At 36.6% G+C, this 24,916-nt stretch overlaps 1 protein-coding gene across 14 annotated transcripts in view; it reads right to left on the bottom strand.

The window, feature by feature from the left end:
* Positions 1 to 24,916, bottom strand: part of NAV3 (neuron navigator 3) — a 514,050-nt gene that overhangs the window by 135,967 nt on the left and 353,167 nt on the right. For 13 of the 14 annotated variants that reach the window (XM_077783528.1, XM_077783533.1, XM_077783527.1 and 10 more), the window contains 3 exons: positions 23,804 to 23,876; positions 19,990 to 20,167; positions 1,637 to 1,705 (listed from right to left, as the gene is read on the bottom strand). In XM_077783528.1, the coding sequence (XP_077639654.1) occupies positions 1,637 to 1,705; positions 19,990 to 20,167; positions 23,804 to 23,876 (320 nt within the window). The remainder of the gene's footprint in view (positions 1 to 1,636; positions 1,706 to 19,989; positions 20,168 to 23,803; positions 23,877 to 24,916) is intronic. The other variant, XM_077783526.1, reaches the window with a different exon arrangement.

Here is a 24,916-nt window from a genome sequence, read left to right as displayed (position 1 = left end):
TTTTTTGTTTGTTTAATACACTAGCATAACAGAAATGTTCAAATAATTTCATTCTCATTTGCAAACATATGTAAACAACTCCACAGTCTCTTTCTTTACCAGTTTAAACCTCAGAGAACTAATGCACTGGTTATTTTCATCACTCATTTTGGCCACCAGCCTGCCCTGCTAGTCTCTGTGCTGAGCCCAGAGCAGACTGTCTCTGCACTGCAGCGGTACACGTGCTAACCTTTACCGTGACCCGTGAATTCAAGTGATCTTCTGTTCCCTGAAGAATGCACTAAAACAAACTTAAAAATCCATTTGCTCCTTCTCATTACCCTGATTTGACAGGCAGTAAGAGCCCTGAGACCATTTGTCAAAGGTAATGACAAAAGCAATGAAAAGGCATGTGCAACACTAGAAACTCATCTGTTCTATTAAAATACAAAATAGTTCTGCGTATATTCTGTATGCCAGAATTTAAGAAATTGCCACAATAAGCACATTATGCATGAGGTCATTTTCTCTACACACTTTCCAGTTTACCTCATCTGCTGACTTTCTTAATTCAATTCAGGTTTTAAATTGTTCTTGCAGAATCATGTTAAGCAGCTAAGGAAATGCAAAGAAGAGTATAACAAATAAGGGACAAGTCACATACCTCTGAACAGGCTTCGGAAACACTGCCACAGATTTAAAGTATTAGACAATAAGACTGTTAACTTTGACAAGTTGAATGTGAACAAGACAGGAGCATCAGAAATAAGGAAAATGAAGACCTATAAATGCAGGTGCAAAGCAACTGGACCGTGGTATAGCTCATTTCAATTTATCACCAGCAACGCACATTGTGTTAGTGTTCTATACTGCAAAATGCAATCTTTATTGGAGATTATGCAATTTACAGTTCATCGGCCTCACCAATGAACTGTAAAGCAAAAGTATAAATAATTAACACATTAATTACCTCCCCCCCAACCAAAAAAAAAAAAAAAAAAAAAAGTTAGGAAAAAAGAATAAGCTTTAGACCTCAGCTGTTTTCTTCTACAATCTGGCTTGTAGATTTTAGTGCTCATGGAAATGACAGACTAAAAGCACTGACAAAATCTGAAACAAGTCAGTTCCTACACACAGCTCTGTAAAATTCACTGCCAAAACAAAGTCTCTTGATGGAGCAGAAGTCTTGGAAGTCATTCTTTTTTTCTGCTCTATTTTGCTTCTGTATAAACTTGACTCTGTGAACTCAAACTTTCAGGTGGGTTTTCTATATATGCAAAACATCTAGTGGGAACTGGGGTGGACTCCCAAACTTCTTTTCACTCATGACTAAAGCCAGGAATTCAGCCAGAAAGTATAGAGCACTAAAATCACCAACTAATCCTTCACATCCAATATTTTACATGCAGAATACAAAGATGCAGGATACATACCAACCAGAAATATTGCTAATATATATAGTAGAAATCAGCCAATTGGCCAAAAGCCAATGAATACAAGGCTTTTCTGAGGCAAAGCTCATCATTCCAAAGCTTGCTCACATAACAGAAGTTGCACATTGTTTAGTGTCTGCTTAAGTCCAAAGGATAAAATATCAATGGGCATATACTTGCTTGAGTATCACTAACAAGCAATAAATTAGAGATATTTAACTGACCTAGAAGCCTTTTTTTGACTGGTTGCAATTCCACTGTGATTAGACTGAGTTGCATATCTGGCTGTGAGACTGTATGAGAAGAAACAGAGAAATTGAATTAAAGAATTTCTTTGAATATGTATAGAAAGAACACACTTACCAGCAAATGATGAGTTAATGAATGCAAATCGAACATGGATAAAAACTGCAAATTAACTGGCAACAATATGAAACAATGTAAACATGCAGATTTTTATGAGATGCAATGAACAGGTTATGAAATAATGGATATTATTATAAAATGTCTCATTTTCTAAAAATTATCTTATCAATAGAAAAAGCGAGCAAATTTCCACAGTGACTGAACTCCTGAAACATATCTCAATTCACAGAGAATGTGAACTTTAAAATACTGGGCTTTTTTTCTTTCCCCATGAAAAGCACTAAGCACAGATACATTCCTATTGGTCTCTCCAGCAACCTGACTGAATTCACAGCAGGGCTCTTAGGAACAGATTTGCTACACCAAATTCAATGTGGACTCAGAAAAATTCTCACTAAAGCAAGGGGACCATCCTGGACAGTAGAGCTATACAGAAGAAGCTCCCTGTCACAAATTTTATTGGATAGAGGATAGGTCATGTATGTGATGACCCAGGCAATGAATCAGAGGCTGCATTAAGAAAGTCCTGGCATGTGCTTAAACTCACTGTGAAATTCCATAGGAAAATGCACCTTTGTCTATTAAGTCAACCAAATAGCATTTCTGCAACAGAAAGTGTATTATGTTATAGGGCTAAAAACTGTATGTTCCTTTTGGCAGCCAACAACCTGGCAAGATTAGATAGCGCATTATTTCCTCTAGTCTTTTGGACATTTACATAGGGGATATGTCAAATGTATGGCCAAGGTACCACTTTCTGTCAGGTAATTTCAGTTTTATAGAAAGGTGCATCCTTTGGAATCCACACAGTCTAAGGCGGTAGAGAGGCACCTAAGCCGGGTGCAATCACAACATCAAATTCCTTGAATTGCTAGGGAAGTCATGGGCAACTGAGGAAGCAGAAACGCTGATAGTCACAGATTTCTTTTGTTTCTCAGAGTCCTGTATCTTCCAGCAATAATTCTGAGTAGCAGCAGAAACCACAGTGCTCTAGTCCCAGCTTTAGACTGGCAGTACTTTTAATAAGCACCTGGTGGTGTTGAATCTACCAAAACAGTGTTAAGCAATTTCTGCCAGTCCACTGAAGCAGCCAGACCTGAGTGTAAACCAGGTGGGAGAAGCTGTCAGGTAAGAAAGGGCTTACCTTCCTTAGCACTGCAGTGCTAAAAAGGGGTGAGAAGAAGGCATAAACCAAGGGACAATATGAGACTGGAATGAGATGTGAGATTATTGCTACTTTACTAAATTAAACCCCAAGAAAGGGTTCAGTGCTGCCTCTTTGTGCCAATTAAAAATGGCACATTTGCACATGATGAATATAAAAGTAAGAAGAGTACTTCAGTCTTAAGAGGGCAAAAAGGAATAATTCAATATGTAAAAGCAACATTCAATTCTCTGACATTTAGAGTAATGCTGAGAAATTGCTTTTTTATATGACCATAGCTTCTGTGGATATTATAATATATAATACCAGTGATAAAAATATAAGATATACTTATAATAACACCACAATAATTTCATAACAATAACACTCTATGTATTTTTATCTATCTAGTTTTTAGTACATTTAATTATATTTCACTTATGGCTATATTTCTTAAAAATATCTGGACTTGTAATACAAATGTGACATAGGCTGTTTTACTGAATTTGCTACATTTTTGCCTGTCATAATAGCCCATCTTTTGATGAGCTCTTTCTCTCATTTTTTTTCCCAGCATATTTAAGTTGAAGGAATCTAGAATGAAGGAAGCTAGAAATGAATAGCTGGTTATCTGCGTTGACAAAAATAAGAGATTTGTGAGAAAAATTGTATGCCAAATAAAATCTTTGTGCATTTATGCTGTAAGACGTGGAATGATACACAGTACAATCAACATAGAAAGATGGGGGAAAAGAGTAAGTAGGTTGCAGTGCCTTAGTGTATCATAGCATTTCTACCTCAAACAACACATTCCAGAGTAAATTGAAAGATCAAAACCCTTAATCTCAGTGTTGATAAACTAACCCACATACTTTCAGTAGCAATAAATACATAAAATCCCTATCTGATAATGCTTGCTAGAATGCTTCCCTTCTGTGGCTGTTACTTGGGACTCCATCCACTAGCAAATTCATGAAACATCAGCCTATAGACTACCTTCAAACTTTCCAGACATGCTTGATAGACATTGATCAAAATGTCGATGTCAGTAAAATGTGATTTGTAAAGCATGATTTCCACTGTGACTGAGTAAATTTATTTTCCAAAGTAATGTGACAAGAGAAAGGCAAAAAGAAGATTTAACAACTCATAAAGCAGGTGCATCAAGTTCCTAATAACTTTAGGTTTTCCTTGTCAGTTAGCTCAGGATGTGTTGAGCTCATGAAAGCTGTGCATGGATGCATTTCTCAGTTGCTGGCCTCACTTTCATGGATGTGAACTGCAGTGCTGTTTCAGACTAGACTTTAGCCTACTCACTCCTTGTACCCCTTAAATGTATAAACAAATACTTACTGCACTCTACCCTACCAGATAATTGTCTGTGGGTAGCATCTGTCAGTCAGGAAAATAAATTGTTTTGCTTAAAGCAGTTATTTTTAATGCTTACAAATCCACACCATGATATAGTAAGTGTGTGTCTGCAATAAAGCGGTAAATGGATCTTAAGAGACAGTACCAGTTTAATGCTACAGCATTCGGGACAAGGAAGGCTTTACTTGTCAGGAGGCTGGAAAGGGAGGGGTTTTAAGGCCTCTGTTTCTCAGCTGTCTACAACTCTTTCTCAGGTTTACAATACCCTTTCCACTGTTGGAAATGGATGATGATCTACACCATGTACACAGGTCCAGACATCATGCTTAGCTTTTCTCTTTCAAATAACACACAAGGGAAGTGAAGTAAATGCTGTCCAAAACAGGTAAAATTGCATACAGGCATTTGAAATCTTAGAAATAATGTGGACTCTGCAAAACTAATATGGACTCTATCCTCCAGGTGGAAGTCATCAATATTTTGTTTTATAAACCAGGGAAACACTAGTCATAACAGCAGATATGAAATGGTGACAATTAGGAAATTTCTTTTGCTGTGAGAAAAAGGAATAAACATCCTGAGATTGCCCAGAAAGGCAGTTCAGCACACAGATATCTGAGAAGAAAGGACAGTGATGTTGCTGACCCCAAGGTACTGATGGAGAACCCCATGTCTGTATTGTGCTCACTGGTTGCAGGAACCAGGGCTCTGCACATGGCTGTGCAGCAGTCAGCTGCACTGGGGACCTGTGCACCATGTTCCATCAGGATGGGGAACAGATAGAGGTCATTCATTTGCAGGCATGACATGGTTACAAAACAGTCCTAAAAGATGTATAAGAGACTAGGAAATCAATATAGGCTACAATATTATGTGGCACTTAGGGATAGGTTTTAATGGTAGACTTGGCAGTGCTGGGTTAGCAGCTGGACTTGATGAACTTGAGGTCTTTTCCAACCTAAATCATTCTATGATTCTATGCAGAAGGAAGGCAACAGATTGGTTGACACTGGACTAAACTACCACAAACTCTATCTTGTTGCCATACAGTATGTCAGAAAATAAGTAGGCCCTTGAAAGTGGGTTAACACATAAAGCTGAATGATGAACCTTCTATAAACCTGAAAAGAGCATGAATCAAGCTAAAAATATTTTAACGTCCATCTTCAAAGAGTAACCCATGCAGTGACACCCTGAATATCATATACTTTTTATTAAGTCTTCCAAAGGATCAATAGGGTCACGTTACATCATACTGTCATTTTCCTATAATGTTATGAGTCACATGGTGCTTCTAAAATGCCAGCTATGCACTATGTTAAAATTAGAAAAAGGGGAAGGGTTTTGTAGAATATAATCAAACCGTTTCTTCCTTAGTGGCATACTTGAATTTTAAAATGCTGTTGATCTTACAAAGTGCATTTAGTCTCTAGTCTAAATGCACTCCAGAGCTGTTCAAGACTTTTGTGTTAGAAAAATTCTCTGGAAAAGATTAGTTTAAAAATAGTTATTTTTCAATGTAAAAATTTGCCCAGAAGGTCTCAGTTTCCCTTTGCACCTTTTTTCCTTTTAAATTTTTTATTCTTAAATAAGCTATTTGGCTGCTCATCATCCTACTGGTTGAAAAGCACAAGAGGTAACATTCTAAGGTATACCTGACTCCAAATTCCAAGTGTGCCTGGAAAGATGCCACAGGAAAAAAATGTTTCCAAGCTCTCACCCTACCAAAGAGTTTGGGCAGGTAGATCCCCGATTCCCCATATGCACTTTAAAGGAGCACTGAGGTAGAAACCAAAAAACCCTTGATTTTCTGTACAAACAATATTTTTCTTTTTAGTCCAGCCTTGATGAATTAATATGTGGCCATATCTTCACGTATGTATCTATATAGCTACATATATAAACATTTAACATTTATACAAATGTTATTTATGCATGTGTATTTTATAGATAAAGGTATATTATCTATAAATAGTTGTATATTATATATTTAACACACTTCATTTTTTTTCATTCACAAGAGGAAAACTCAGGCAGTTCTAGCTCATACCCTGTCATCTCTTTTAAATTATTTGGACATTTCTCTGTGGGACCCCTGGCCTGGTTCAGGGGTCTCGTGTGGTGGAAAAGTCTCTCCTCCAACCCGTGCTTTCAAAGAAAAACTCCGCAGCCTCTTGTTGTTCAGTCTCAAGGCAGTTTATTGTTGGTTATCGAAACTATTGTCTTCTCGGGCGGCGGCTGTTTGATCAGCGGCCCAGGCAGAGGCACACACGCACCCTGACATCCTCTCTGTCTGCTGTCTTCTTCTTCTCTCTCCCCACCCAGGGCTGCTGCTATCTTTTATATTATATATTGCATATTACGTGTTTACAGTTTTCCCCCCAATACCTACTACCTATGTTACAAGGTGCTTTTCTATTCTAAACCAATCCATAAGTGCCAGCATCACCAAGAACATGGAGGCAAGGAAAAGGAAGGAGGAAGAACAGGATCAGCCCACTTTCCTCCTCTTAGAACTTCTGACCCCCATGTACAAAGTAAAAACCCCCCTGTACAGGTGCTAAAACCCCCCTGTACCATACTAAAAAATTTTCCCCTCTGTTTTGTAACTACTTCTACTATACTATCTAACCCTTTGTGACTGCTTGTTCCACCTTCAAAGTTGGTAACTCATTCCATGGCTCAAACTCAAAATCTCAGCTTTTTCCAGCTGCCTGCCAGGGTCTAAAATGCTTCTGACCAAGGCCTGGAACCTCCAAAAATGGCTGAGGGACATTTTGAGTTCCAACATTTCTCCTTTCTGCTCTTTGAGCTTCTGGCATCTTATTCAACAGTCTGTGTCTAAATGATTCATGCTTGAAGGTACAAGTAAAATTATGTTTTAAATGTTTTCCTATTGTTCACAAGTCATAAACCAAAATGCAGATAACCCAGTTTTGCATCAATTTTTATGTTCTTGCAGAATACAAAGCCTTTTAATAAAAAAGAATACACAGTGATCATAGCTTTTCTGCTTTTGTCCTGGTATTGTAGTACAAATATTTTTTGGAATTTAATGGAAGAGTACAAGAACCACAACATTAAAGAAACAAAATGGATCTCTAGCAGTAACTGTGTTGTGGTTTAGGACACTGTGCTACGTCACTACTGTGCTTAACCTAACCCGTAGCACACCTAAACCAACATCTTTTAAATCTTACTATTTTTCTCTGAACAAATTAGACAAGTGGATTACAGTGTGTTGCCAGAACTAGGATTAGGCCCTTAGGGACCAATTATACCATTTTATGACCTATCTCCACACCATTTATAATTTTATACTAGAACAAAATTATATGAGAGTATCTGCACAAAACCAAATGCCACCATTCTACCTCACAGTTTGATACAATAAAACTGTAATGAAGTTTTTTTCCTAGAGCAAATGGAAATGGAGGTGACAGAAATGCTCTTGTTTTTACTTCTTCAAATCTATGTTAATTATCTCTTGAATCTTTCCATAGATTCCCAGAAAGTCTACATTCACAACACATTCTAATGTATGGCTGGGATTGCTAAAAACCTGCATCAATCAAAAAATTATCACATGGTTAACTGCTTCTATTGATGGTCGTAAAACACATTTTTAAGCATTTTGTTCTGTCTCCCCATTGACTTTAAAATGGTAAAATGCTTTGTAATATACAGAAAATACAGAAGATTCTATCAGCAGTTCAGCTATTTTCCCTTAAGTATTTTCAAAACACAAATAAATTCTTCTAAGTCTAGTGAATTATAAATATAAACTCCCTTTTTTTTACTTCTATTTCATCTATTTTCCAAAGGCAATGATTACCAAACAGCACTGCCTATCCTTTTTGGAATTTATATAGATTTTATTCTGGAGTTTGTTTTGGTAAATTAAGAGAGAAAGTATTGTCCTTCACAGCAGCTTCCATCTGTAATGTTATTTCATTAACTGACACCTGGAAATCCACAATGCGAAGAATATCAAATTTGTTGCACAATCTGTGAAAATAGTAAGATATAACAGATGATAAAAAGGACTGACAGAAGCAAAAAGGTAACAGTACAAATATAAAACTATGACTTAAATAAACGTAAGATGCAAGGAAAAGACTGGGTCACATGTTGGTATCAAGGAATTTATTAAGGAATAAATAGGAACCAATTTCATTTGCCATATACAAATAATTATAGGCAACCTCCAATGTTCACAAGATGTCAGAATTAAATTGGTGGCGGGTCCTGGAAAGTAATAAATGTATAGACATTTGCATCAGATTTCATTTTCAGAGAATGAGAGGAGCTAATGAATATAAGTAGAAAGTGAGGGTAGAGCAACAAAGAATGTCTGAAGGGAAAACAACTTATTTTTAAAGCTTCTATTACTTCAGAAGGAAATATTAAAAAGATTGGATTCAAGTGCTACAAAGGTAAATGGAACACTGCCCATTAAATTCTACATGATCTGTATTAGCAACAGTGAAAATTATGGCCAAAGTGCATCAAAACTGACATAAAAAGTAATGAGTAGCAAGGGTGCCACAGGCCTGACAATGAGAATATCTGAAATGTACAAAATTAAAATTTCCACTAAACTGATTTAAAACACTTTTTTGAAACTGCAAGTACAAAATGAGAAAAGATGACAGTTGCATTTTGAACTGCAACCAGCAGAAGAGGCAGTGAAAAATTATTATTCTTGAACAGAGGTAATTTATAAGCAGAAGAACCCGGGGTAACTGCATGCCACAGGTTCCCAAGGAAAGTGTCCAGACATTAATCAGGTACTTTGCAAGGAGAAAAAAATGTGTAACAAACAAGGGGAGATACCAATCAGTAAAGGACAAGTTTGAAGGATCCATCCCATAGAAATGCGTAAGAAGGTAAAAGATACAAGTTGTTTAAGAAGGACTGGTGATGAAATGGTCAATAGAGGATGAGCAGTTTAAAAAAAATCCTAAATGCTATTAAGAGACTAAATTTTTAATTTACATTTTTTATTTTCTCTCTAGGCATGCAATAGAGTGGTGTATTATAACTATAGAAAAGATCATTTATTTTAGAACCTGAATGTCACTTTGAAACACCCTTTCCCCATTATTTTAAGCTGAAGAAATGTTATTAGATATCTTCTTAGAGAGGATGGTTTACATGGAAGAAGTATATGAAAAATACATTCTTACTGCTGCTTTGTTCTGTCTTTTCTGTGTGAAGGTTATTAGACAGGTTAGTCATTTGTCACTGTGACACACTGAATGCTTTATTTACTTGGACTTCAGGACAAATATAATGAACTTCCTTTCTGAAGTTTCTGTGATTCGGAACCTTGATGACTGTAATGATTGCATCTTTGGGGAGCAGAAAAAAATGGGGCCACAGCTGATTTGCAAGGTAAAATAAAAGGTTAAAATAAAATTAAATACCTAAGGGCCATTTAAAGGTCAGCTTCCTGCAGATCCTGGAACAATCACATTAAGGAACTCCTTCTGCATTATCTCCCAGACATATAAAAATACATGAGATTAGATTAATAGCACTTACATCCTTACTAGCAAACACAGTACAGAAAGAAGACACAAATAGTTTCCTAAATTTTATTCTCTTCAGAATTAGTGATTTGATAAGGATTCCACAGTGGGAAAAGCAGGAACTATCTGCCTCTTTCCCTTCACCAAAACCAAGTGACTAGCAATGGCATGAGCTGAGGACAGCAAAGGGGCTTCTTTCATCACTTTCCTATATATTAACCAACAAACACACACAACTTCCATTTTCCAACCTATGTCAGTGCAATGCACTTGGTGTAGACTGCTGTAACCCTATTTTAAACCTTCCAAATATTTAAATGAAGGTCTTTTTCTAAACAGAGTGATGTAACCAAGATGGCTATGTAGATTCCCACTATTCTGACACGGATCTATTTCAATTCATAATCATAGCACTGCATTTTCATTACTGTACTTCACACAGCATAAACTCTGTGTCCAATATGCTTAATTTTTTCTCTAGTACTTCTGAGCAGCAGGCAACATGAAACCCTGCTCCTTGCAGTAGTTATATGTGCAACTGCCTGCAGAAATCAGCTACTTAACTTTGTTTATATGCTCAGGAAAACCAGGGTGCACTTTTAATATAAATTTAACAAAATCCATCTGGACCTCAAGCTGTGCTCATCATTTCTGTACATGATAAAATAGCTTGTCCATCTAGGGGAATTTTTCTGACAGCTTACTGAAATTAGTTAGTGTCTAATCTGTAAATGAGACAGAACTTCTTTCATCCACATATGTTTTCTCTTAGTATCTGGGTGGTTGAAAGATCATCACCACAGATGTATTGCTCTGATAATGGAATCCACTACCAAAGTGAAGCATAAAAATATAATGTAGCCATTGTTGTCATCTATCTGTACTGACAGATATAAATAAGGCCACCACCACTGTATTTTTAAATATAAATCTCAGAGTTGAATAAAGTCATAAGGAAAGAGTGAAGTGCCAACTTCAGATCTCAAAATATTCAATTCCCACATAGTCATGGAAGAATACAGGATATTTTAGGGTAAAAAGAAATCAGAAATCACATCTAAAACTATTCTTTGCCTTTGGTTACTATTTATTTGCTGCAGATTTTTTCACTAATAGTCTAATAATGTCAGAGTTTTTATAATTACTGGCACAAAACTGTCATCTTCCATAAAGCAAGTATGCTTTTTGCAAGGCAATTTCACTTATCACGAATCCACTCCCTTTCTCCCTTTTACATTTAATTTGAAATGTTGCTGTTGGCCATAGGCCTTGATAGGCAAATAGTACTCTTTCACAAGAAGAATCTTGTCTGCCTTCTGTATGTACAGCTTTCACAATTCTGACGTTGGTCACAGACAGCTTACATGGGAATAGGAATGTTAGAGTACTGCCACACTGATCAATTTTGGATAACTTTGTAAGGAGCCTGGATAACTGTGAAAGGCGATTCATTATCCTCCCATGCAAACTTTGCACTTAGGAAAGATGAGTTCCTCCTGAAATTGGTTTAATTACATTCTTGGTCAGTGTTGTCTCCTAGTCACACAAGGACAACTAGTCTCTGAATTCCCTATTTCTGCACAAATCTAATCCACCCAATCCTATGACATTCTGAAGATAACCTTCCCCCAGGGCTTCTGTTTGTTTAACTTAACAAAACAACTTGTGTATGAAAACTGTAGAGACCTAATATCATTTGGTGCCTGTTTCAGTTTTTGTTGACAAAGGGCTCAAATACTGTATAAAGTAGCTTCTCTTCAGTGGCACGTGGGAATGTTCAGACACAGTAATGATCACAGATATTGATCATTACTGAGGACATCATAACCTAGATATGGGGATGAGTACCATCACCATCAGCATCATCATCATCACCACCACCATCACCAGCAGGACCAGTCTTTTAAATTAAGAGAGTTAGACGCTAGCCCTGCACATACAAAGACAAAACTTTCTCGGTCTTCCTTAACCTCTGTATTCTGACTATTTTCTGTGTGACTTCTCAGAGGTATTGCCTTTCTATGTATAATCTGTATTTCTCTTGGAAAAAGTGAAGGGCATCAACTTCTCATATTTGTTTAATAAAGAAAATACAACAGCTTTTTACCTCCTAGGAAATAAAGTTGAAATTACACCATATGCTTAGTATACATTAGCTGGAAGCAATGAATCAGTAACTTTTCTCATAGAATACTCTAACCTAAAATAACCTCAGCTATTAATATAAACGAAGACATAGTTTCAAATATTTAAAGTACAACATGAAATATGACAGATTACTGAAGATCTAAAAAAAATTATAAAGTCTATAAAAAGCACGCCGCTTTTTCAATGTATATATTTTGCTTTTGCTTACATGTATGCACATATACAAGCATATGGATATCAAATGCACTTAAATGTACATAGTGCATCAAAAAGACATTTTTATTTCTCAGGTGTACAGCAAAGTAAATATGTGTGAGTCTTCCAGTAAAATAAAACACCCATAGCATAAGAAGATGATTTTCACAATATCCTTGAAAAAAAAGATGAACTTCCCATTCATGTGTTAGCAGCTACATTCATTATCTGGCTTCTGCCATAATAAGATAATTTTTCTTCTTCCTTTCAAAAATCTGAAAGAACTATTTTTAGATAATAAATTTAATGGAAACTATTCTCTGTTACGTGCATTTGCCAAGTATTTTTTCCAAAATATACAACGTAAGGGATTTTCTGCCTTAAGGCTTCTGCATACCAAACCCTTCCACAGTTATGGTACAAATGTTAGAAATTTAAAATTATATTCAGAACTTCAACATGGTAATAAAAAAGACATACCTGCACAATAAATGTGTAATAATAAATAGCCATAAAGATTAACATTTACTATGAAAGGATAAAACAGCTTGTTTTATCAACAACACTTCAGAAAAAAAATAAAATTATTCAATTTTTGATTGACAGCAGTTAGATTATCTATTGAATTAATGTCATATGGACAGTGTGAAGAATGTATGTTAATAAACACTTCAGATTTTATCACTTTCCAAAATTCCCTGTACAATGAAACGTGTAGGTTTCAGTTTCTGTATGAAACTACTTTTTGCCAAAAATATCTAAAGATTTTGAGTGTCCCATAGAGCAGTCATGTGAGTTCCTCAGGACCTTCTAAATTATGAGCTTGCCCCAGCTAAGTTATGTTGGTTGCTTTTGTAATTATTGCTGAGACACATCTGACATTAAAGAAATCATTGAAATCAGTTTGAGGTATCATGTAAGCTACCTGTCCACCTTTCAGACAGCAAAAAGTGGGCAAGAGGCAAGATGAATCTGACCAAAGTAATCTTTTATTTTTAAATTCATATTTTGGCTTCTTTTTTAAAAATAAGCTTTTATTTACTTATTAGGATAATTAAGCTAGAAAGGTATTTGGTAAATATTTTTAAATAATTTTTCAAGTTATTTATTTTATTGGGAAAAATAATTGAATTAAATGGCTGCTATGAAAAGAAGTGTTGGTTAAGTCCACCACAGAGAAGGCACATCAGTGTACATTTATACACTTATCTATTTGTTGGAAAACGTGTTTTCACATGTCATTTTTCTTAGGAAGGGAAATATTTCATACTAATTGTGTTGTGAGCCACTCAGGAGCAGGAGGTGGAGCTTCTTTGTTCCTGAGTGATTCGTTATAAAAGGCCTCTGGGGAGCGCGGCGACTCAGAGCGCGGCGAACAGGAGCGGGCAAAGAGGGTCACAGCAGTTTGCGTAGCAGTTCACGCAGGCAGGGCAAGCAGGCAGGGCCACAGGTTCTTGCAAGTTTGGTAAGGTGTTTCCATTGTTTGCTTGATCTTGGGCTTTATCCTAAGCTATGGTTTTAACCCGGTCGAAATCTGTGGTTGGTACAAGTGTATGTGAACAAATAGAGCCCTCCAAAAAGGATGTGTTTGTGCAGACCCATTCCTGCCCAGAGTGTTTGAGCTTATCAGTGGTATTAGGGGGTGTTGTGGAGAAGGTCTGCCTACGGTGTGAACAAGTGAACGACCTCCTCTTGCTGGTGGCCGAGCTTAGGGAGGAAGTTGAAAGACTAAGGAGTATCAGGGATAGTGAAAGATAAATAGACTGGTGGAGTTCAGCCCTTACATCTTTAAGGGAGGCCCACCAGGATTCAGAGTCTCACTCTCAGGCAATAGAGGGGCACCTGGTAGATGAAGGGGAGTGGAAATGGGTCCGTGCTCGGGGTGGTAATAACAAAAACACTCCTGCCCCCCATCCCCTAGCCAGGTGCCACTTCAGAATAAGTATGAGACCCTGGATCTAGAGAACCAGACAGATAATTTAGAAGAAAATTATCTGCCCAGTGAGCCTCTCAATTATAACTCGTCTAAAAAATGGATTACCACCTCTAACGTCAAGAAAAAAAGAAGGGTAATTGTAGTGGGTGATTCCCTTCTGAGGGGGACTGAGGGCACCGTATGTTGACCAGACCCATCCCACAGAGAGGCCTGCTGCCTCCCTGGGGCCCAGGTGCAAAACATCACTGAAGGACTTCCCAGGCTGATTCAGTCCTCTGATTATTACCCACTGCTGATACTCCAGGCTGGCAGTGATGAAATTGATAAGAGGAGTGTCAAGGCAATTAAAAGGGAGTTTAGGGCACTGAGTCAAGTGGTTGATAGGACAGGTGTACAGGTAGTGTTTTGTTCAGTCCCTTTGGTGGCAGAGAAAAATTATGGGAGGAATAGGAGAACTCACATCATTAACAAATGGCTCAAGGGTTGGTGTCATCAGCAAAATTTTGGATTCTTTGATCATGGAGCAACCTTTATGGCACCTGCTCTACTGGAATCGGATGGGATACCTCTCTCTGTTAAGGGTAGGAGGTTTTTAGCTCATGAAACGGCAGACCTTATTGAGAGGGTTTTAAACTAGGCCTGAAGGGGGAAGGGGATGCAGCTGGACTGTCTGGAAGCAGGCCCAAGGATGGTAAGACTGTGTTAGGGGACAAATCAGTAGCCCAGCTGAGGTGCATGTATACCAGTGCACACAGCATGGGTAACAAACAGGAGGAGCTGGAGGCCATGGCGCAGCAGCAGAGCTGTGATGCAGTCACCATCACAGAAATGTGGTGGGATGACTCACATAGTTGGAGCACTGCACTGGATGGCTACAAGCTCTTCAGAAGAGACAGGAAAGGGAGAAGAGGTGGAGGGGTGGCTCTTTATATTAGGGAGGCTTTGGATGTCATAGGTATTGAAACTAATGATGATGAAGTTGAGTCCCTATGGTAAAAATTAAGGGGAAGGCCAACAAGGCTGACATACTACTGGGAGTCTGTTATTGTCCACCCAAGCAGGATGAAGAGGTGGACAACTTATTCTATAAGCAACTAAACAATTTTTCAGGATCATCAGCCCTTGTTCTTGTTGGTGACTTCAACTTACCAGACATCTGCTGGGAACTTAATACAGCAGAAAAACAGCAATCTAGAAAGTTTTTAGAGTGTGTGGAGGATAATTTTTTGTCACAACTGGTGGGAAAGCCCACCAGGGGAGGGACTATGTTAGACTTGTTGTTCACAAATAGAGATGGACTGGTGGGTGATGCGGAGGTTGGAGGCTGCTTGGGGCAGAGTGATCATGAAATTATTAGAATTCTTGATAATTGGTGAAATAAGGAGGAATATCAATAAGATCTCTACACTGGACTTCCAGAGGGCAGACTTTGGCCTATTTAGAAGACTTATTCAGAGAGTTCCTTGGGAAAGAGCCCTTGAAAACAAAGGAGTCCAGGAGAGATGGGTGTGCTTCAAAGCAGAGATCTTGAGGGCACAAGAACAGACTGTCCCTGTGTGCTGAAAGATGAGTCAAAGAGGTAAACATCCAGTCTGGATGAGAAATGAGGTTTTGAAGAAACTTCAAAATAAAAAAAAAAATATCATCTCTTTAAGAAGGTACTGATTTCTGAGGAAGCATTTAAGGGAGCTGCTAGGGCATGTAGGAAAAAAATTAGGGAGGCCAAAGCTCAGTTTGAACTTAACTTGGCAACTTCTGTAAAAAATAATAAAAAACGTTTTTACAAATATATTAATTGTAAAAGGAAGGGTATAACCAACCTTGGTTCCTTATTGAATGAGGCAGGCAATCTAGTAACTAAAGGTGAGGAGAAGGCAGAAATGCTTAATGCCTTCTTTGCCTCAGTCTTTTGTCTTCAAGACAACTGTCCTCAGGGGTTGATAGGTGGTGCCAGGGAACAGAATGGTCCTCTTGTTATCCAAGAAGAGGCAGTCAGAGAACTCCTGGGGCACTTGGATATTTATAAATCCATGGGACCAGATGGTATCCACCCTAGGGTGATGAGGGAGCTGCCAGATAAGCTTGTGAAGCTGCTCTCCATCATTTATCAAGAGTCCTGGCTCACTGGTGAGGTTCCAGACGATTGGAAACTGGCCAATGTGACACCCATTTACAAAAAAGGTAGGAAGGAGGATCCTGGTAATTACAGGCCAGTTAGCCTGACTTCAGTACCAGGTAAGATAATAGAACAGCTCATACTGAGTGCTATCTCACACAGCACCTACAAGACGGCCAGGGTATCGGACCCAGTCAGCATGGGTTTACAAAGGGTAGGTCATATCTGACCAGCCTGGTCTCCTTCTATGACCAGGTGACTCGTCTGGTAGATGCAGGAAAGGCTGTGGATGTTGTCTATTTAGACTTCAGCAGGGTTTTGACACTGTCTCCCACAGCACACTCCTGGAGAAGCTGGCAGCCCATGGCTGGACAGGAGCACTCCTTGCTGGGTTAGGAACTGGCTGGATGGCCGGGCCCAGAGAGTGCTGGTGAATGGTGCTGCATCCAGCTGGGGCCAGCCACCAGTGGTGTCCCTCAGGGGTCTGTGCTGGGACCAGTTCTATTTAATATTTTTATAGAAGTCATGGATGAGGGCATTGAATCCTTCATTAGTAAATTTGCAGACGATACTAGGCTGGGAGCTTGTGTTGATCTGTTGGAAGGTAGGACGGCTCTGCAGAGAGACTTAGATTGGTTGGATGGATGGGCAGAGTCCAACAGCATGAAGTTTAATAAGTCTAGGTGCTGAGTTCTGCATTTTGGCCACAAAAAAATCCCCTACAGCGTTACAGGCTGGGGACAGTATGGCTGGACAGTGTCCAGACAGAAAGGGACCTGGGGGTGCTGGTTGACAGCCAGTTGGATATGAGCCAGCAGTGTGCCTTGGTGGCCAAGAAGGCAAATGGCACCCTGGCCTGCATTAGGAATTGTGTGACCAGCAGGAGCAGGGAGGTCATTCTTTCCCTATACTCGGCGCTGGTGAGACCTCACCTTGAGTACTGTGTCCAGTTCTGGGCCCCTCAGTTCAGGAAGGACATTGAGATGCTTGAGTGCGTCCAGAGGAGGGCAACGAGGCTGGTGAGGGGCTTGGAACACAAGCCCTGTGAGGAACATTTGAAGGAGCTGGGGTTGTTTAGCCTGGAGGAGAGGAGGCTTAGAGGAAATCTTATTGCTCTCTACAACTTCCTGAAGGGAGGTTGTAGACAGGTGGGGATTGGTCTCTTCCACCAGGCAGCAACTGGCAGAACAAGGGGACACAGTCTCAAGATAAGGGAAGGTATAGGTTGGATATTAGGAAAAAAAATTTCACCAAAAGAATAATAAAATACTGGAATTATCTTCCTAGGGAGGTGGTGGAATCACCATCTCTGGATATGTTTAAAAAAAGACTGGACTTGTCACTTGCTGCTATAGTCTAGTTGTGGTGTTATTACATAGATTGGACTTGACCTTAGAATTCTCTTCCAACCTCATTATTCTGTGATTCTGTGATTCTGTAATTTCTTTATATTACTTAAAAAAATGAAGAAAAAGAAAATTAGTGTTGAAAAAAAATTGTATTTCTGTTTGTTTCTAAGTTCCAGGGCTCCTTGTTTTGCCAGCAGCTCATAATACTAGATGTATTTATATTTTTAGTATAAGATAGAAACTTTTCACATAGGAGAAAGTTTTTAATAGGCACCTTTCTTTATCCTTAAAGACTTAAATGAAAAATATATGGATAGAAGAAACCATAATCTCTCAGGTAATACAGGCTTTATAGTAACAAGCATCAAACTTCTCTGTATGTGAAATCAAACAGGAAAAAATCTTGCTTTCAGTTTGCAGATAAGAAATAAGAGAGATGGCATCAATCTTGGTCTGGTAATTGTTTACACAGAAATATTTTACCTCTGAAACCTAGCTATGAACAGAAATTTAATCAAAGAATAAATTGTTTTAAACTCCTAGATTAAGGTGGAAAGTTTAAAGTACACTGATGGAAGTTGAAATTTTTTACATCAGCCTTAGATGTCACTCTACAAAAGCATAAATGTGGAGGATCTGGGACATGGAATAATTGCCCGTTTTATTAATGAAGCACGTTTTAACACAGCAAAATAGAAGGGGATAAAAAAGTGCAGAAGGATCATGAGGTCTCAGGGAATCATAATGGAAAGCTTAATAAAAGATTCACCATGTCTTTGACTACCATGTGGAATCATCATCATCCAAACAGTAAAAAACCTGCTTTATCCAGGCTTTTCTGGAAAAACTCTTGCAATAGTCATGATGTATAAAGGAACACCATATATTTTTTTTTTTTAATTAAAAATTCACCATGGATAAATTACAAAATCAGGAAATGTTTCAGTTCTTCACTAAAAAACAAAAAAACAGTAACTAAAGGTATTTATAGGAAGCTGGCTAAGCTGTTAATTCCCCTGATTAAAGCTGTGAACACTTAATTCCTGAATAACAAGATATTACTGTCTCTCATGCAGTATTAAATATGCTCCATAAAGGAGAAATTCAGATTTGGAAAATGTTGAGAATGCTCAGACTTTTCGAGGACTCCACCATAATTTCCTAGGTTACATGTTAAAAGTATACTTCACAGGGAAAACCTTCAAAGACATTAATTTTCAGCAGCAGAGGAAATAAAAGCATTTCACTTCATAATACCCCAGCCAAACATATGTATCTTATTTCTGCACCAAATGGGGTAATTAAAATTCTATTAGCAACACTTTCCTCCAAAATGTATTTTTAAAACATTTCTAGTTCCAAGATACAGATTTCTATCAGGCTGAAGTGTTAGTCCATTGAAGAAGAAATATGTTTATTATATACATGAAAGTGTAATTTATATATCAATGGACTTAAGAACCAGAATCTCAATATATTAGTCTGATACTTTTAATCCAATCTAGATCATTGACTTACCACGTTCTTGACATGCAGTTGTTCAAAAAATCCCAAAAAACGTTTTAAACAAGGATATAAAAAGTGGAACAAGTACTAAACCCAACAAAGTAACAACAAAACTCGACAAAACTCTTCATGAAGATATACAGTTGTCTTTTTTTTAAACTTCACCAATAAAATATCCATTGTTAATACTCTTTCCATTTAAACAGATATTTGTGTTTCAAACTCATTCTTCTATACTGGCCTTCAAGCAACTACCTTCTGAAAATATGTTTTCAGATGCAGTCTGAAAGCAATGTAATTCAGCAATTATTGGGTTCCAATGATTGCTGAATTACAGCAACCATTGTTCATTTAGTTCTTAAAACTAAATAAAAACTGCCCCCTTAAAAGAACCAACTAGATTTAAGCTATTTCTTCTCCCTTGTAAAAAACATTCAAACAGAATTAGGCCTTCAAAAAACAGAATGTAGGGATAAAATGTGTTTATAATAAATGAAAGTATTAATTTTGCCTTTTCCCCATCTGTTTTGTTAATAATTGGAAATTTTTCATTTATATGTGGAACTGGGTATGTGAAGAAAACATTAAAATAACCAGTATACTAACCACATGGTGCGCTAGTAGCCTTTTATTGTGCAATGGGCAGAAAAATTAATAATAAAGTAAAAGAATGCCCTAATTTTTAGTTCCAATTAACTGAAATTGGAACTAAAACTAATTGGTATTGTTCTCTGCTCTTACTCTAACTCTACTCTCAAGAAATGCGGGCTTACTATAAAAAATACATTGAAACCACAGTGTAAATAGCTAAAAAAAAAAAATCAAATGGCTTATTTTTTATACATATTTTTTCTTTTTCAAACAGAAAAATAAAAATCTTTTACACCTGAGAAAAATAACTCTTTAACCTACCTTGACTGCATATCTTGATGTATTTTGGACTGGCTGATTTCAGCTGGAGTCGAAGTGACTTGCTGTTGTAGCTCCACCAAAGACTGGTAGTACTGTTGCTGATGATGTTGCTGCTGTTTGTACCGAGACAAACTGAAAAACAGCCCTAAAATGGCTTTCAAATTTCCATTCCTTATTTCTGTTAAAAAAACAATAAAGAGAAAAGGAAGTGAAAACACTTTGTTTTTAGACTTCAGTTTTGTAAAAGTCATATTAAAATATGCCTGTACGTACCTATAGCTATACATGTTTATGTTATATCTCTTAATTTCCCTATAATATCAGAGACATTTTAGGAGTCACTGATAGTATATTTTTTAAAAATTATTTTAAAAAATATACTATCTTACATGTCAGTGTAGCAATAAAAACCTATCTCTACAATGCCTTCATGATGAGTCATTTGCATGGTCATAAACAAGAGTATATCCAACCTTAAATAAAGCACATAATCTGAAATGAATACTCCTGTGCCAACAAAGTACAAATATTCTCATTAAGGAAAAGATCTTTCAGAAAAATCTGAAATCTTTCTTGTATTAAATATACATTCTGTCAAACCTCATGACTTTAAATTGCTCTTTCTGCTTTTGGAGCAAATTCTGTGCACATCGGTAATAAATCAATACTTCTGAAAAAATCAAAAAGACTGTATGGTAATGGTTCTTGTCAGTGAGAACATACCCATTCATATAGATGTTTGCAGGAAACATGAGAGAAGAAAATAAATGGAAGGTTAAAAAAGGTGACTGTAATGCTCATGATTACACCTTTGAACCTTCAAATGACATGATTCTACAGCTTTCTATTTTATACTGCTCTTACTGATAATTAAGACAAAAACTACAGCTTTGACAAGGCCAAGCAGCTACCTGAATACAATTCTGGTGAATCTTGATAGCATCCCTATGACTCCCAATTCTTTTTTAGCTTTTGACTAGCCTGAGATGAAGATTTTACAGGGATGTTGTTATTCTTTGCTGATAAAAGATCTCAGTGTCAAAAATGAAACCTCAGAAGATTTTAATGAAATTATCTGCAGCATGTAGCTATGTTCATAACCTCATTAATTTTCTTTGGCACTGACCACCTTGTGAAAGGTTTTTATTAGACCTTTAACTTGCAACCTGACATGTAGTGCCCCAACCTTTCTGCCTTCCCTGCAAATCAAAACACTGAGTTGTGTGTGCTGCAAAGCTTTCCAAGGCAGATTTTCAAGTTGAGTTTATACAAAATTACTATCATTTTCATGTCTCTTAAACAATATTAATTTTCTTTCAATAGGATTAATACATATACTAAGGCAGCAAAAACTGGAGCTTTTATGTTCACAACCTGTTCTTCAAAAGCAAACCTAATCCTAGACACTGGACTATACTTCTAAAAATGTAAATTTGTTCTAAGCAGCCATATTTAATTCATCTTCCCTGTGAAGATGCTGTAGGATCTTTGATTAGCAATGAGACCACGAGAGACATGTAGAACTCTCCCAGAACACGTAAACTTTTTAGGCAATATGACTTTTGCAGTCATGTTGGTTTCAAGGAAGATCATTGCCAAGAAATACAGAAAATTTATATTTAAAATTATCCTAAAAACACCCCCAAACCCCCATATAGCTATCCATTTTAAGTGGCTCTGATTTGAGAAGACTGTCAGTACATGACACCAGTTCATTTATTCTTATCATTTTGCATCCATTAATGCTCAGAAGAAGAATCCTTCGTCAAATCTCACTCAACATTTTTCAGTTTTAAAATTTTGCTCTTTTTGTGCTAATATATTTTTACTATTTTTAGGGAATGATATTATCAGTAACTTTTTCTTTCTTACTTTTAATAAAGTTAGAAGATTTCTCACAAGCAAAAAATCAAGAAACTTCTAATGTGTACTAAACATATACTTGGAGAATGAGAGGATTATTTTTCTTTGTAGCAACTGGATAATTATTTATCAACTAGGCTCTCAAGCAGAGAGTTGGCAGTCAAGATTTGAAAATTACTTTTTTTCTAGACCTCTTTGTTCAATTGTCAAAATGAGGTCATAATCTGGTTGTGAAATCTTCAAAACTTCTTAAGCTGATGGTTTATTTTTCCACAACCTCTCAGGTCAATAATAAATGACCCAGTAGTAACAAGACACATTTACCAAAGCTTATTACAAGGAACTCAATTTTTTCTCCCCCTAAAGAACTGTAATATTCAGGATTATACACAGTAAAAATGTTATATTTAAGGAAATTACACCTCTGCAGTATTTTGAAGAATATCACTATGAAGATAGTAGTGGATTTACTCCAGATTCATGACCAAATGTGTAACAGCAGAATTAATTTTAATCTTACTTCAGCACAAAATGTTAAAATTTGGTTTTGAAGAATAAAGAGCATTTTAAATCATAGTCTTTGCATTTAGTCCTATGTAGTAGTATTGCTTTTAGTAGTATATGAATTTAATATATTAAGTTAAATATATTAAAATTATTTCCCAAAGCAAAACAAAAGTAGAAATAAAGGCATTTCAGAATGCAGACAGATTCTTGTTTCATAAAGTATAGAAAATATACCATGCACTATGTCAAGGTACTAAAGAATGATGAGTATCCTCATAAAATAAATCCATGCTACTCACACATTTAATTAATACTTTATATGAAAGCATGAAAGTAAAAATAGGCTGCTCTAGAAATTCTGGTTCTGAATAGCTTTGAGGTGAATGAGTGCATGCAAACTTTCAGTATTCTCTTGCAACAAGATATCTACAAGTACACACAAAGGTTCTTTTAAACTGCTAGGGGAGCTTTTCACAGTTTGACAATCAAGGTGAATAGATAGTAAATATAATGTATGTGTTGCATGTTTAAAATCCTAGATAGGCTCAGATGGTAAAAGATAGTAATTCTGAATTAATTTAAAAATCAAATAGTGGTTAGCTTTCCAAATTTTTTCTCCATGAATCTTCTAGAATTCAACTGAAATTATCACCTCTGGGAAAAAAAAACCCTTCCAGCTTTTGGTTGTGCTACAAGCAAAATAAAAATAGAGGGTTGCATCTCTGGACCTGTTACCTTCAGGTGCCATAGAGATCAAAGGTGAGCAGCACCTTGCTGAACTGCTACAGGACAAAGACATATACATTTCATTAAATAACTTGCCTCTTACATGAACAAGGCAATATTACATAATAATTAAGACAACTGGTATTTTTAATGTTTTTTATTTATTAATTTAGTTGCAACTACATTAGGCAATCATTTAAGGTGACTAATACAGCAAAATAACTGAAGCAGCAAAACCATTCCCTCTTTAACTTAATAGGAGACATCAAAGGAATACTATAATTTTCAGACTCATCTGGACAGCATTACTACTAATAATAAATTTGCTGAAACAAATAGTCTTCCCTGGTTTATTTCACTGGGCAAGATTCTTATGTTCTTGTTTGCTGTTTTGAATCAAATATATGAACAAGTTTTAAAAAAAGTATGCTCGGGAAGTTCTGTGCCTATCCAATATTGTGGAGGTAACATGAAAAGATTAATACCATTGAAAAAATATTGTTTTAAAACATTGTCTCAAACTTCATAAACATTGCATTTTTTGGTTCAATTTCAAGGGAAAATTAAAAGAAATTCTCTCACTTGTTATCACTAATGTATATTTGCATGCTGTTCAAGACAGCTGGAGCTTGGTATTTAGGAGCAAGTGATTTGTGTTAAGAAATTCAGCTTTCAGGAGAAAATCTTGTTATTTTTTCTGATTATTTGTTTCTCTTACCTTCTGCAGAAAGACCTTGGACATTTACGCCTCTGGCTGCCAGAAAGCTAAGGCAGACATCAACATTCTCAATCTGCAACATGAATAGAAATAACAAACAGGATAAGACTATTTTACAAAACACAGAAGTCTTGGGAGAGGGGGAAAAAATCAACCAAAAAAAAAAAAAACCCCAAAAAAACTACTCAGGAATGAATACTTTACATTCATTGCATACTACAGCTTTTTATCAAAGTTTAGCAAGAATGATTACTGCTAATTGGGCAATCAAGATAAAGCTTTCATTGTCCACTTTGGTGCTTAAAAACAATTCACAAATGCCCAATCCAGAACGGCATGCTTGCAACTCAGCAACCCACCTAGTTAACATAAAACTGGGATTTTGTATGCTACAGACAAGCAGCAGTGAAAGCACTCATAGAGAGCTGGACACTGAACATATGTCTGGAGATGTGAGCAGCTGAATTTACTAAAAAATGTAAGCAAAAACCTCCAACAGTGTAAGTAAAGGTACTTGCTTGGGACGACGTAGGATTCTGTGAAAATGATATCACTCTCATTAGTGGTGTTCCTCTAATTTTTTTCCTTCAAAAATACATAAATAAATTTAATTTATTTGTTGTTTATGCTCCTCAGAAGAGTTTTTGCTTAGTAAAGAATATGGTGCTGGCTTCTCTTGGTAATTAAGAAAAAACATACAGCTACCACAAAGAACTTTATATACAAAAATGTAGCATAAATGTAGATCAATAAAAGGATAAAACTTCTGCCTCTAAAATGAATAATCACAGAATTAGACTGCTTTCATGTGTCTAATAGATGATAGAGACAGGCTGTTCCAGAACATTCTCGAGTCACCATCCTCAACTGATTACCCCAGTCCTTCCAGGACCTATGAAGGAATAATCAGCTATAAACATAAAAATGACTATCTTTGTCTATAAATATGCAGCTATGAAAACAGAAATATTATGTATAGAGATGTGTTATGTTTCAAGTGGCTTCAACAGGTTTGATTTTAAAATACTTTTTTAGTTTTTTTTACTTTTTTTTACTTTTTTAGGTTGATGCATTTATTTCAAGGCAATTAGGACCAATAAAATAAAAAATATT

Source organism: Lonchura striata, chromosome 5 (assembly GCF_046129695.1).
Source record: "Lonchura striata isolate bLonStr1 chromosome 5, bLonStr1.mat, whole genome shotgun sequence".
NCBI classification, from domain to species: domain Eukaryota; kingdom Metazoa; phylum Chordata; class Aves; order Passeriformes; family Estrildidae; genus Lonchura; species Lonchura striata.
The sequence above is the reverse complement of the archived record's forward strand: the minus strand, read 5'-3'. Positions and strand labels throughout refer to the sequence as shown.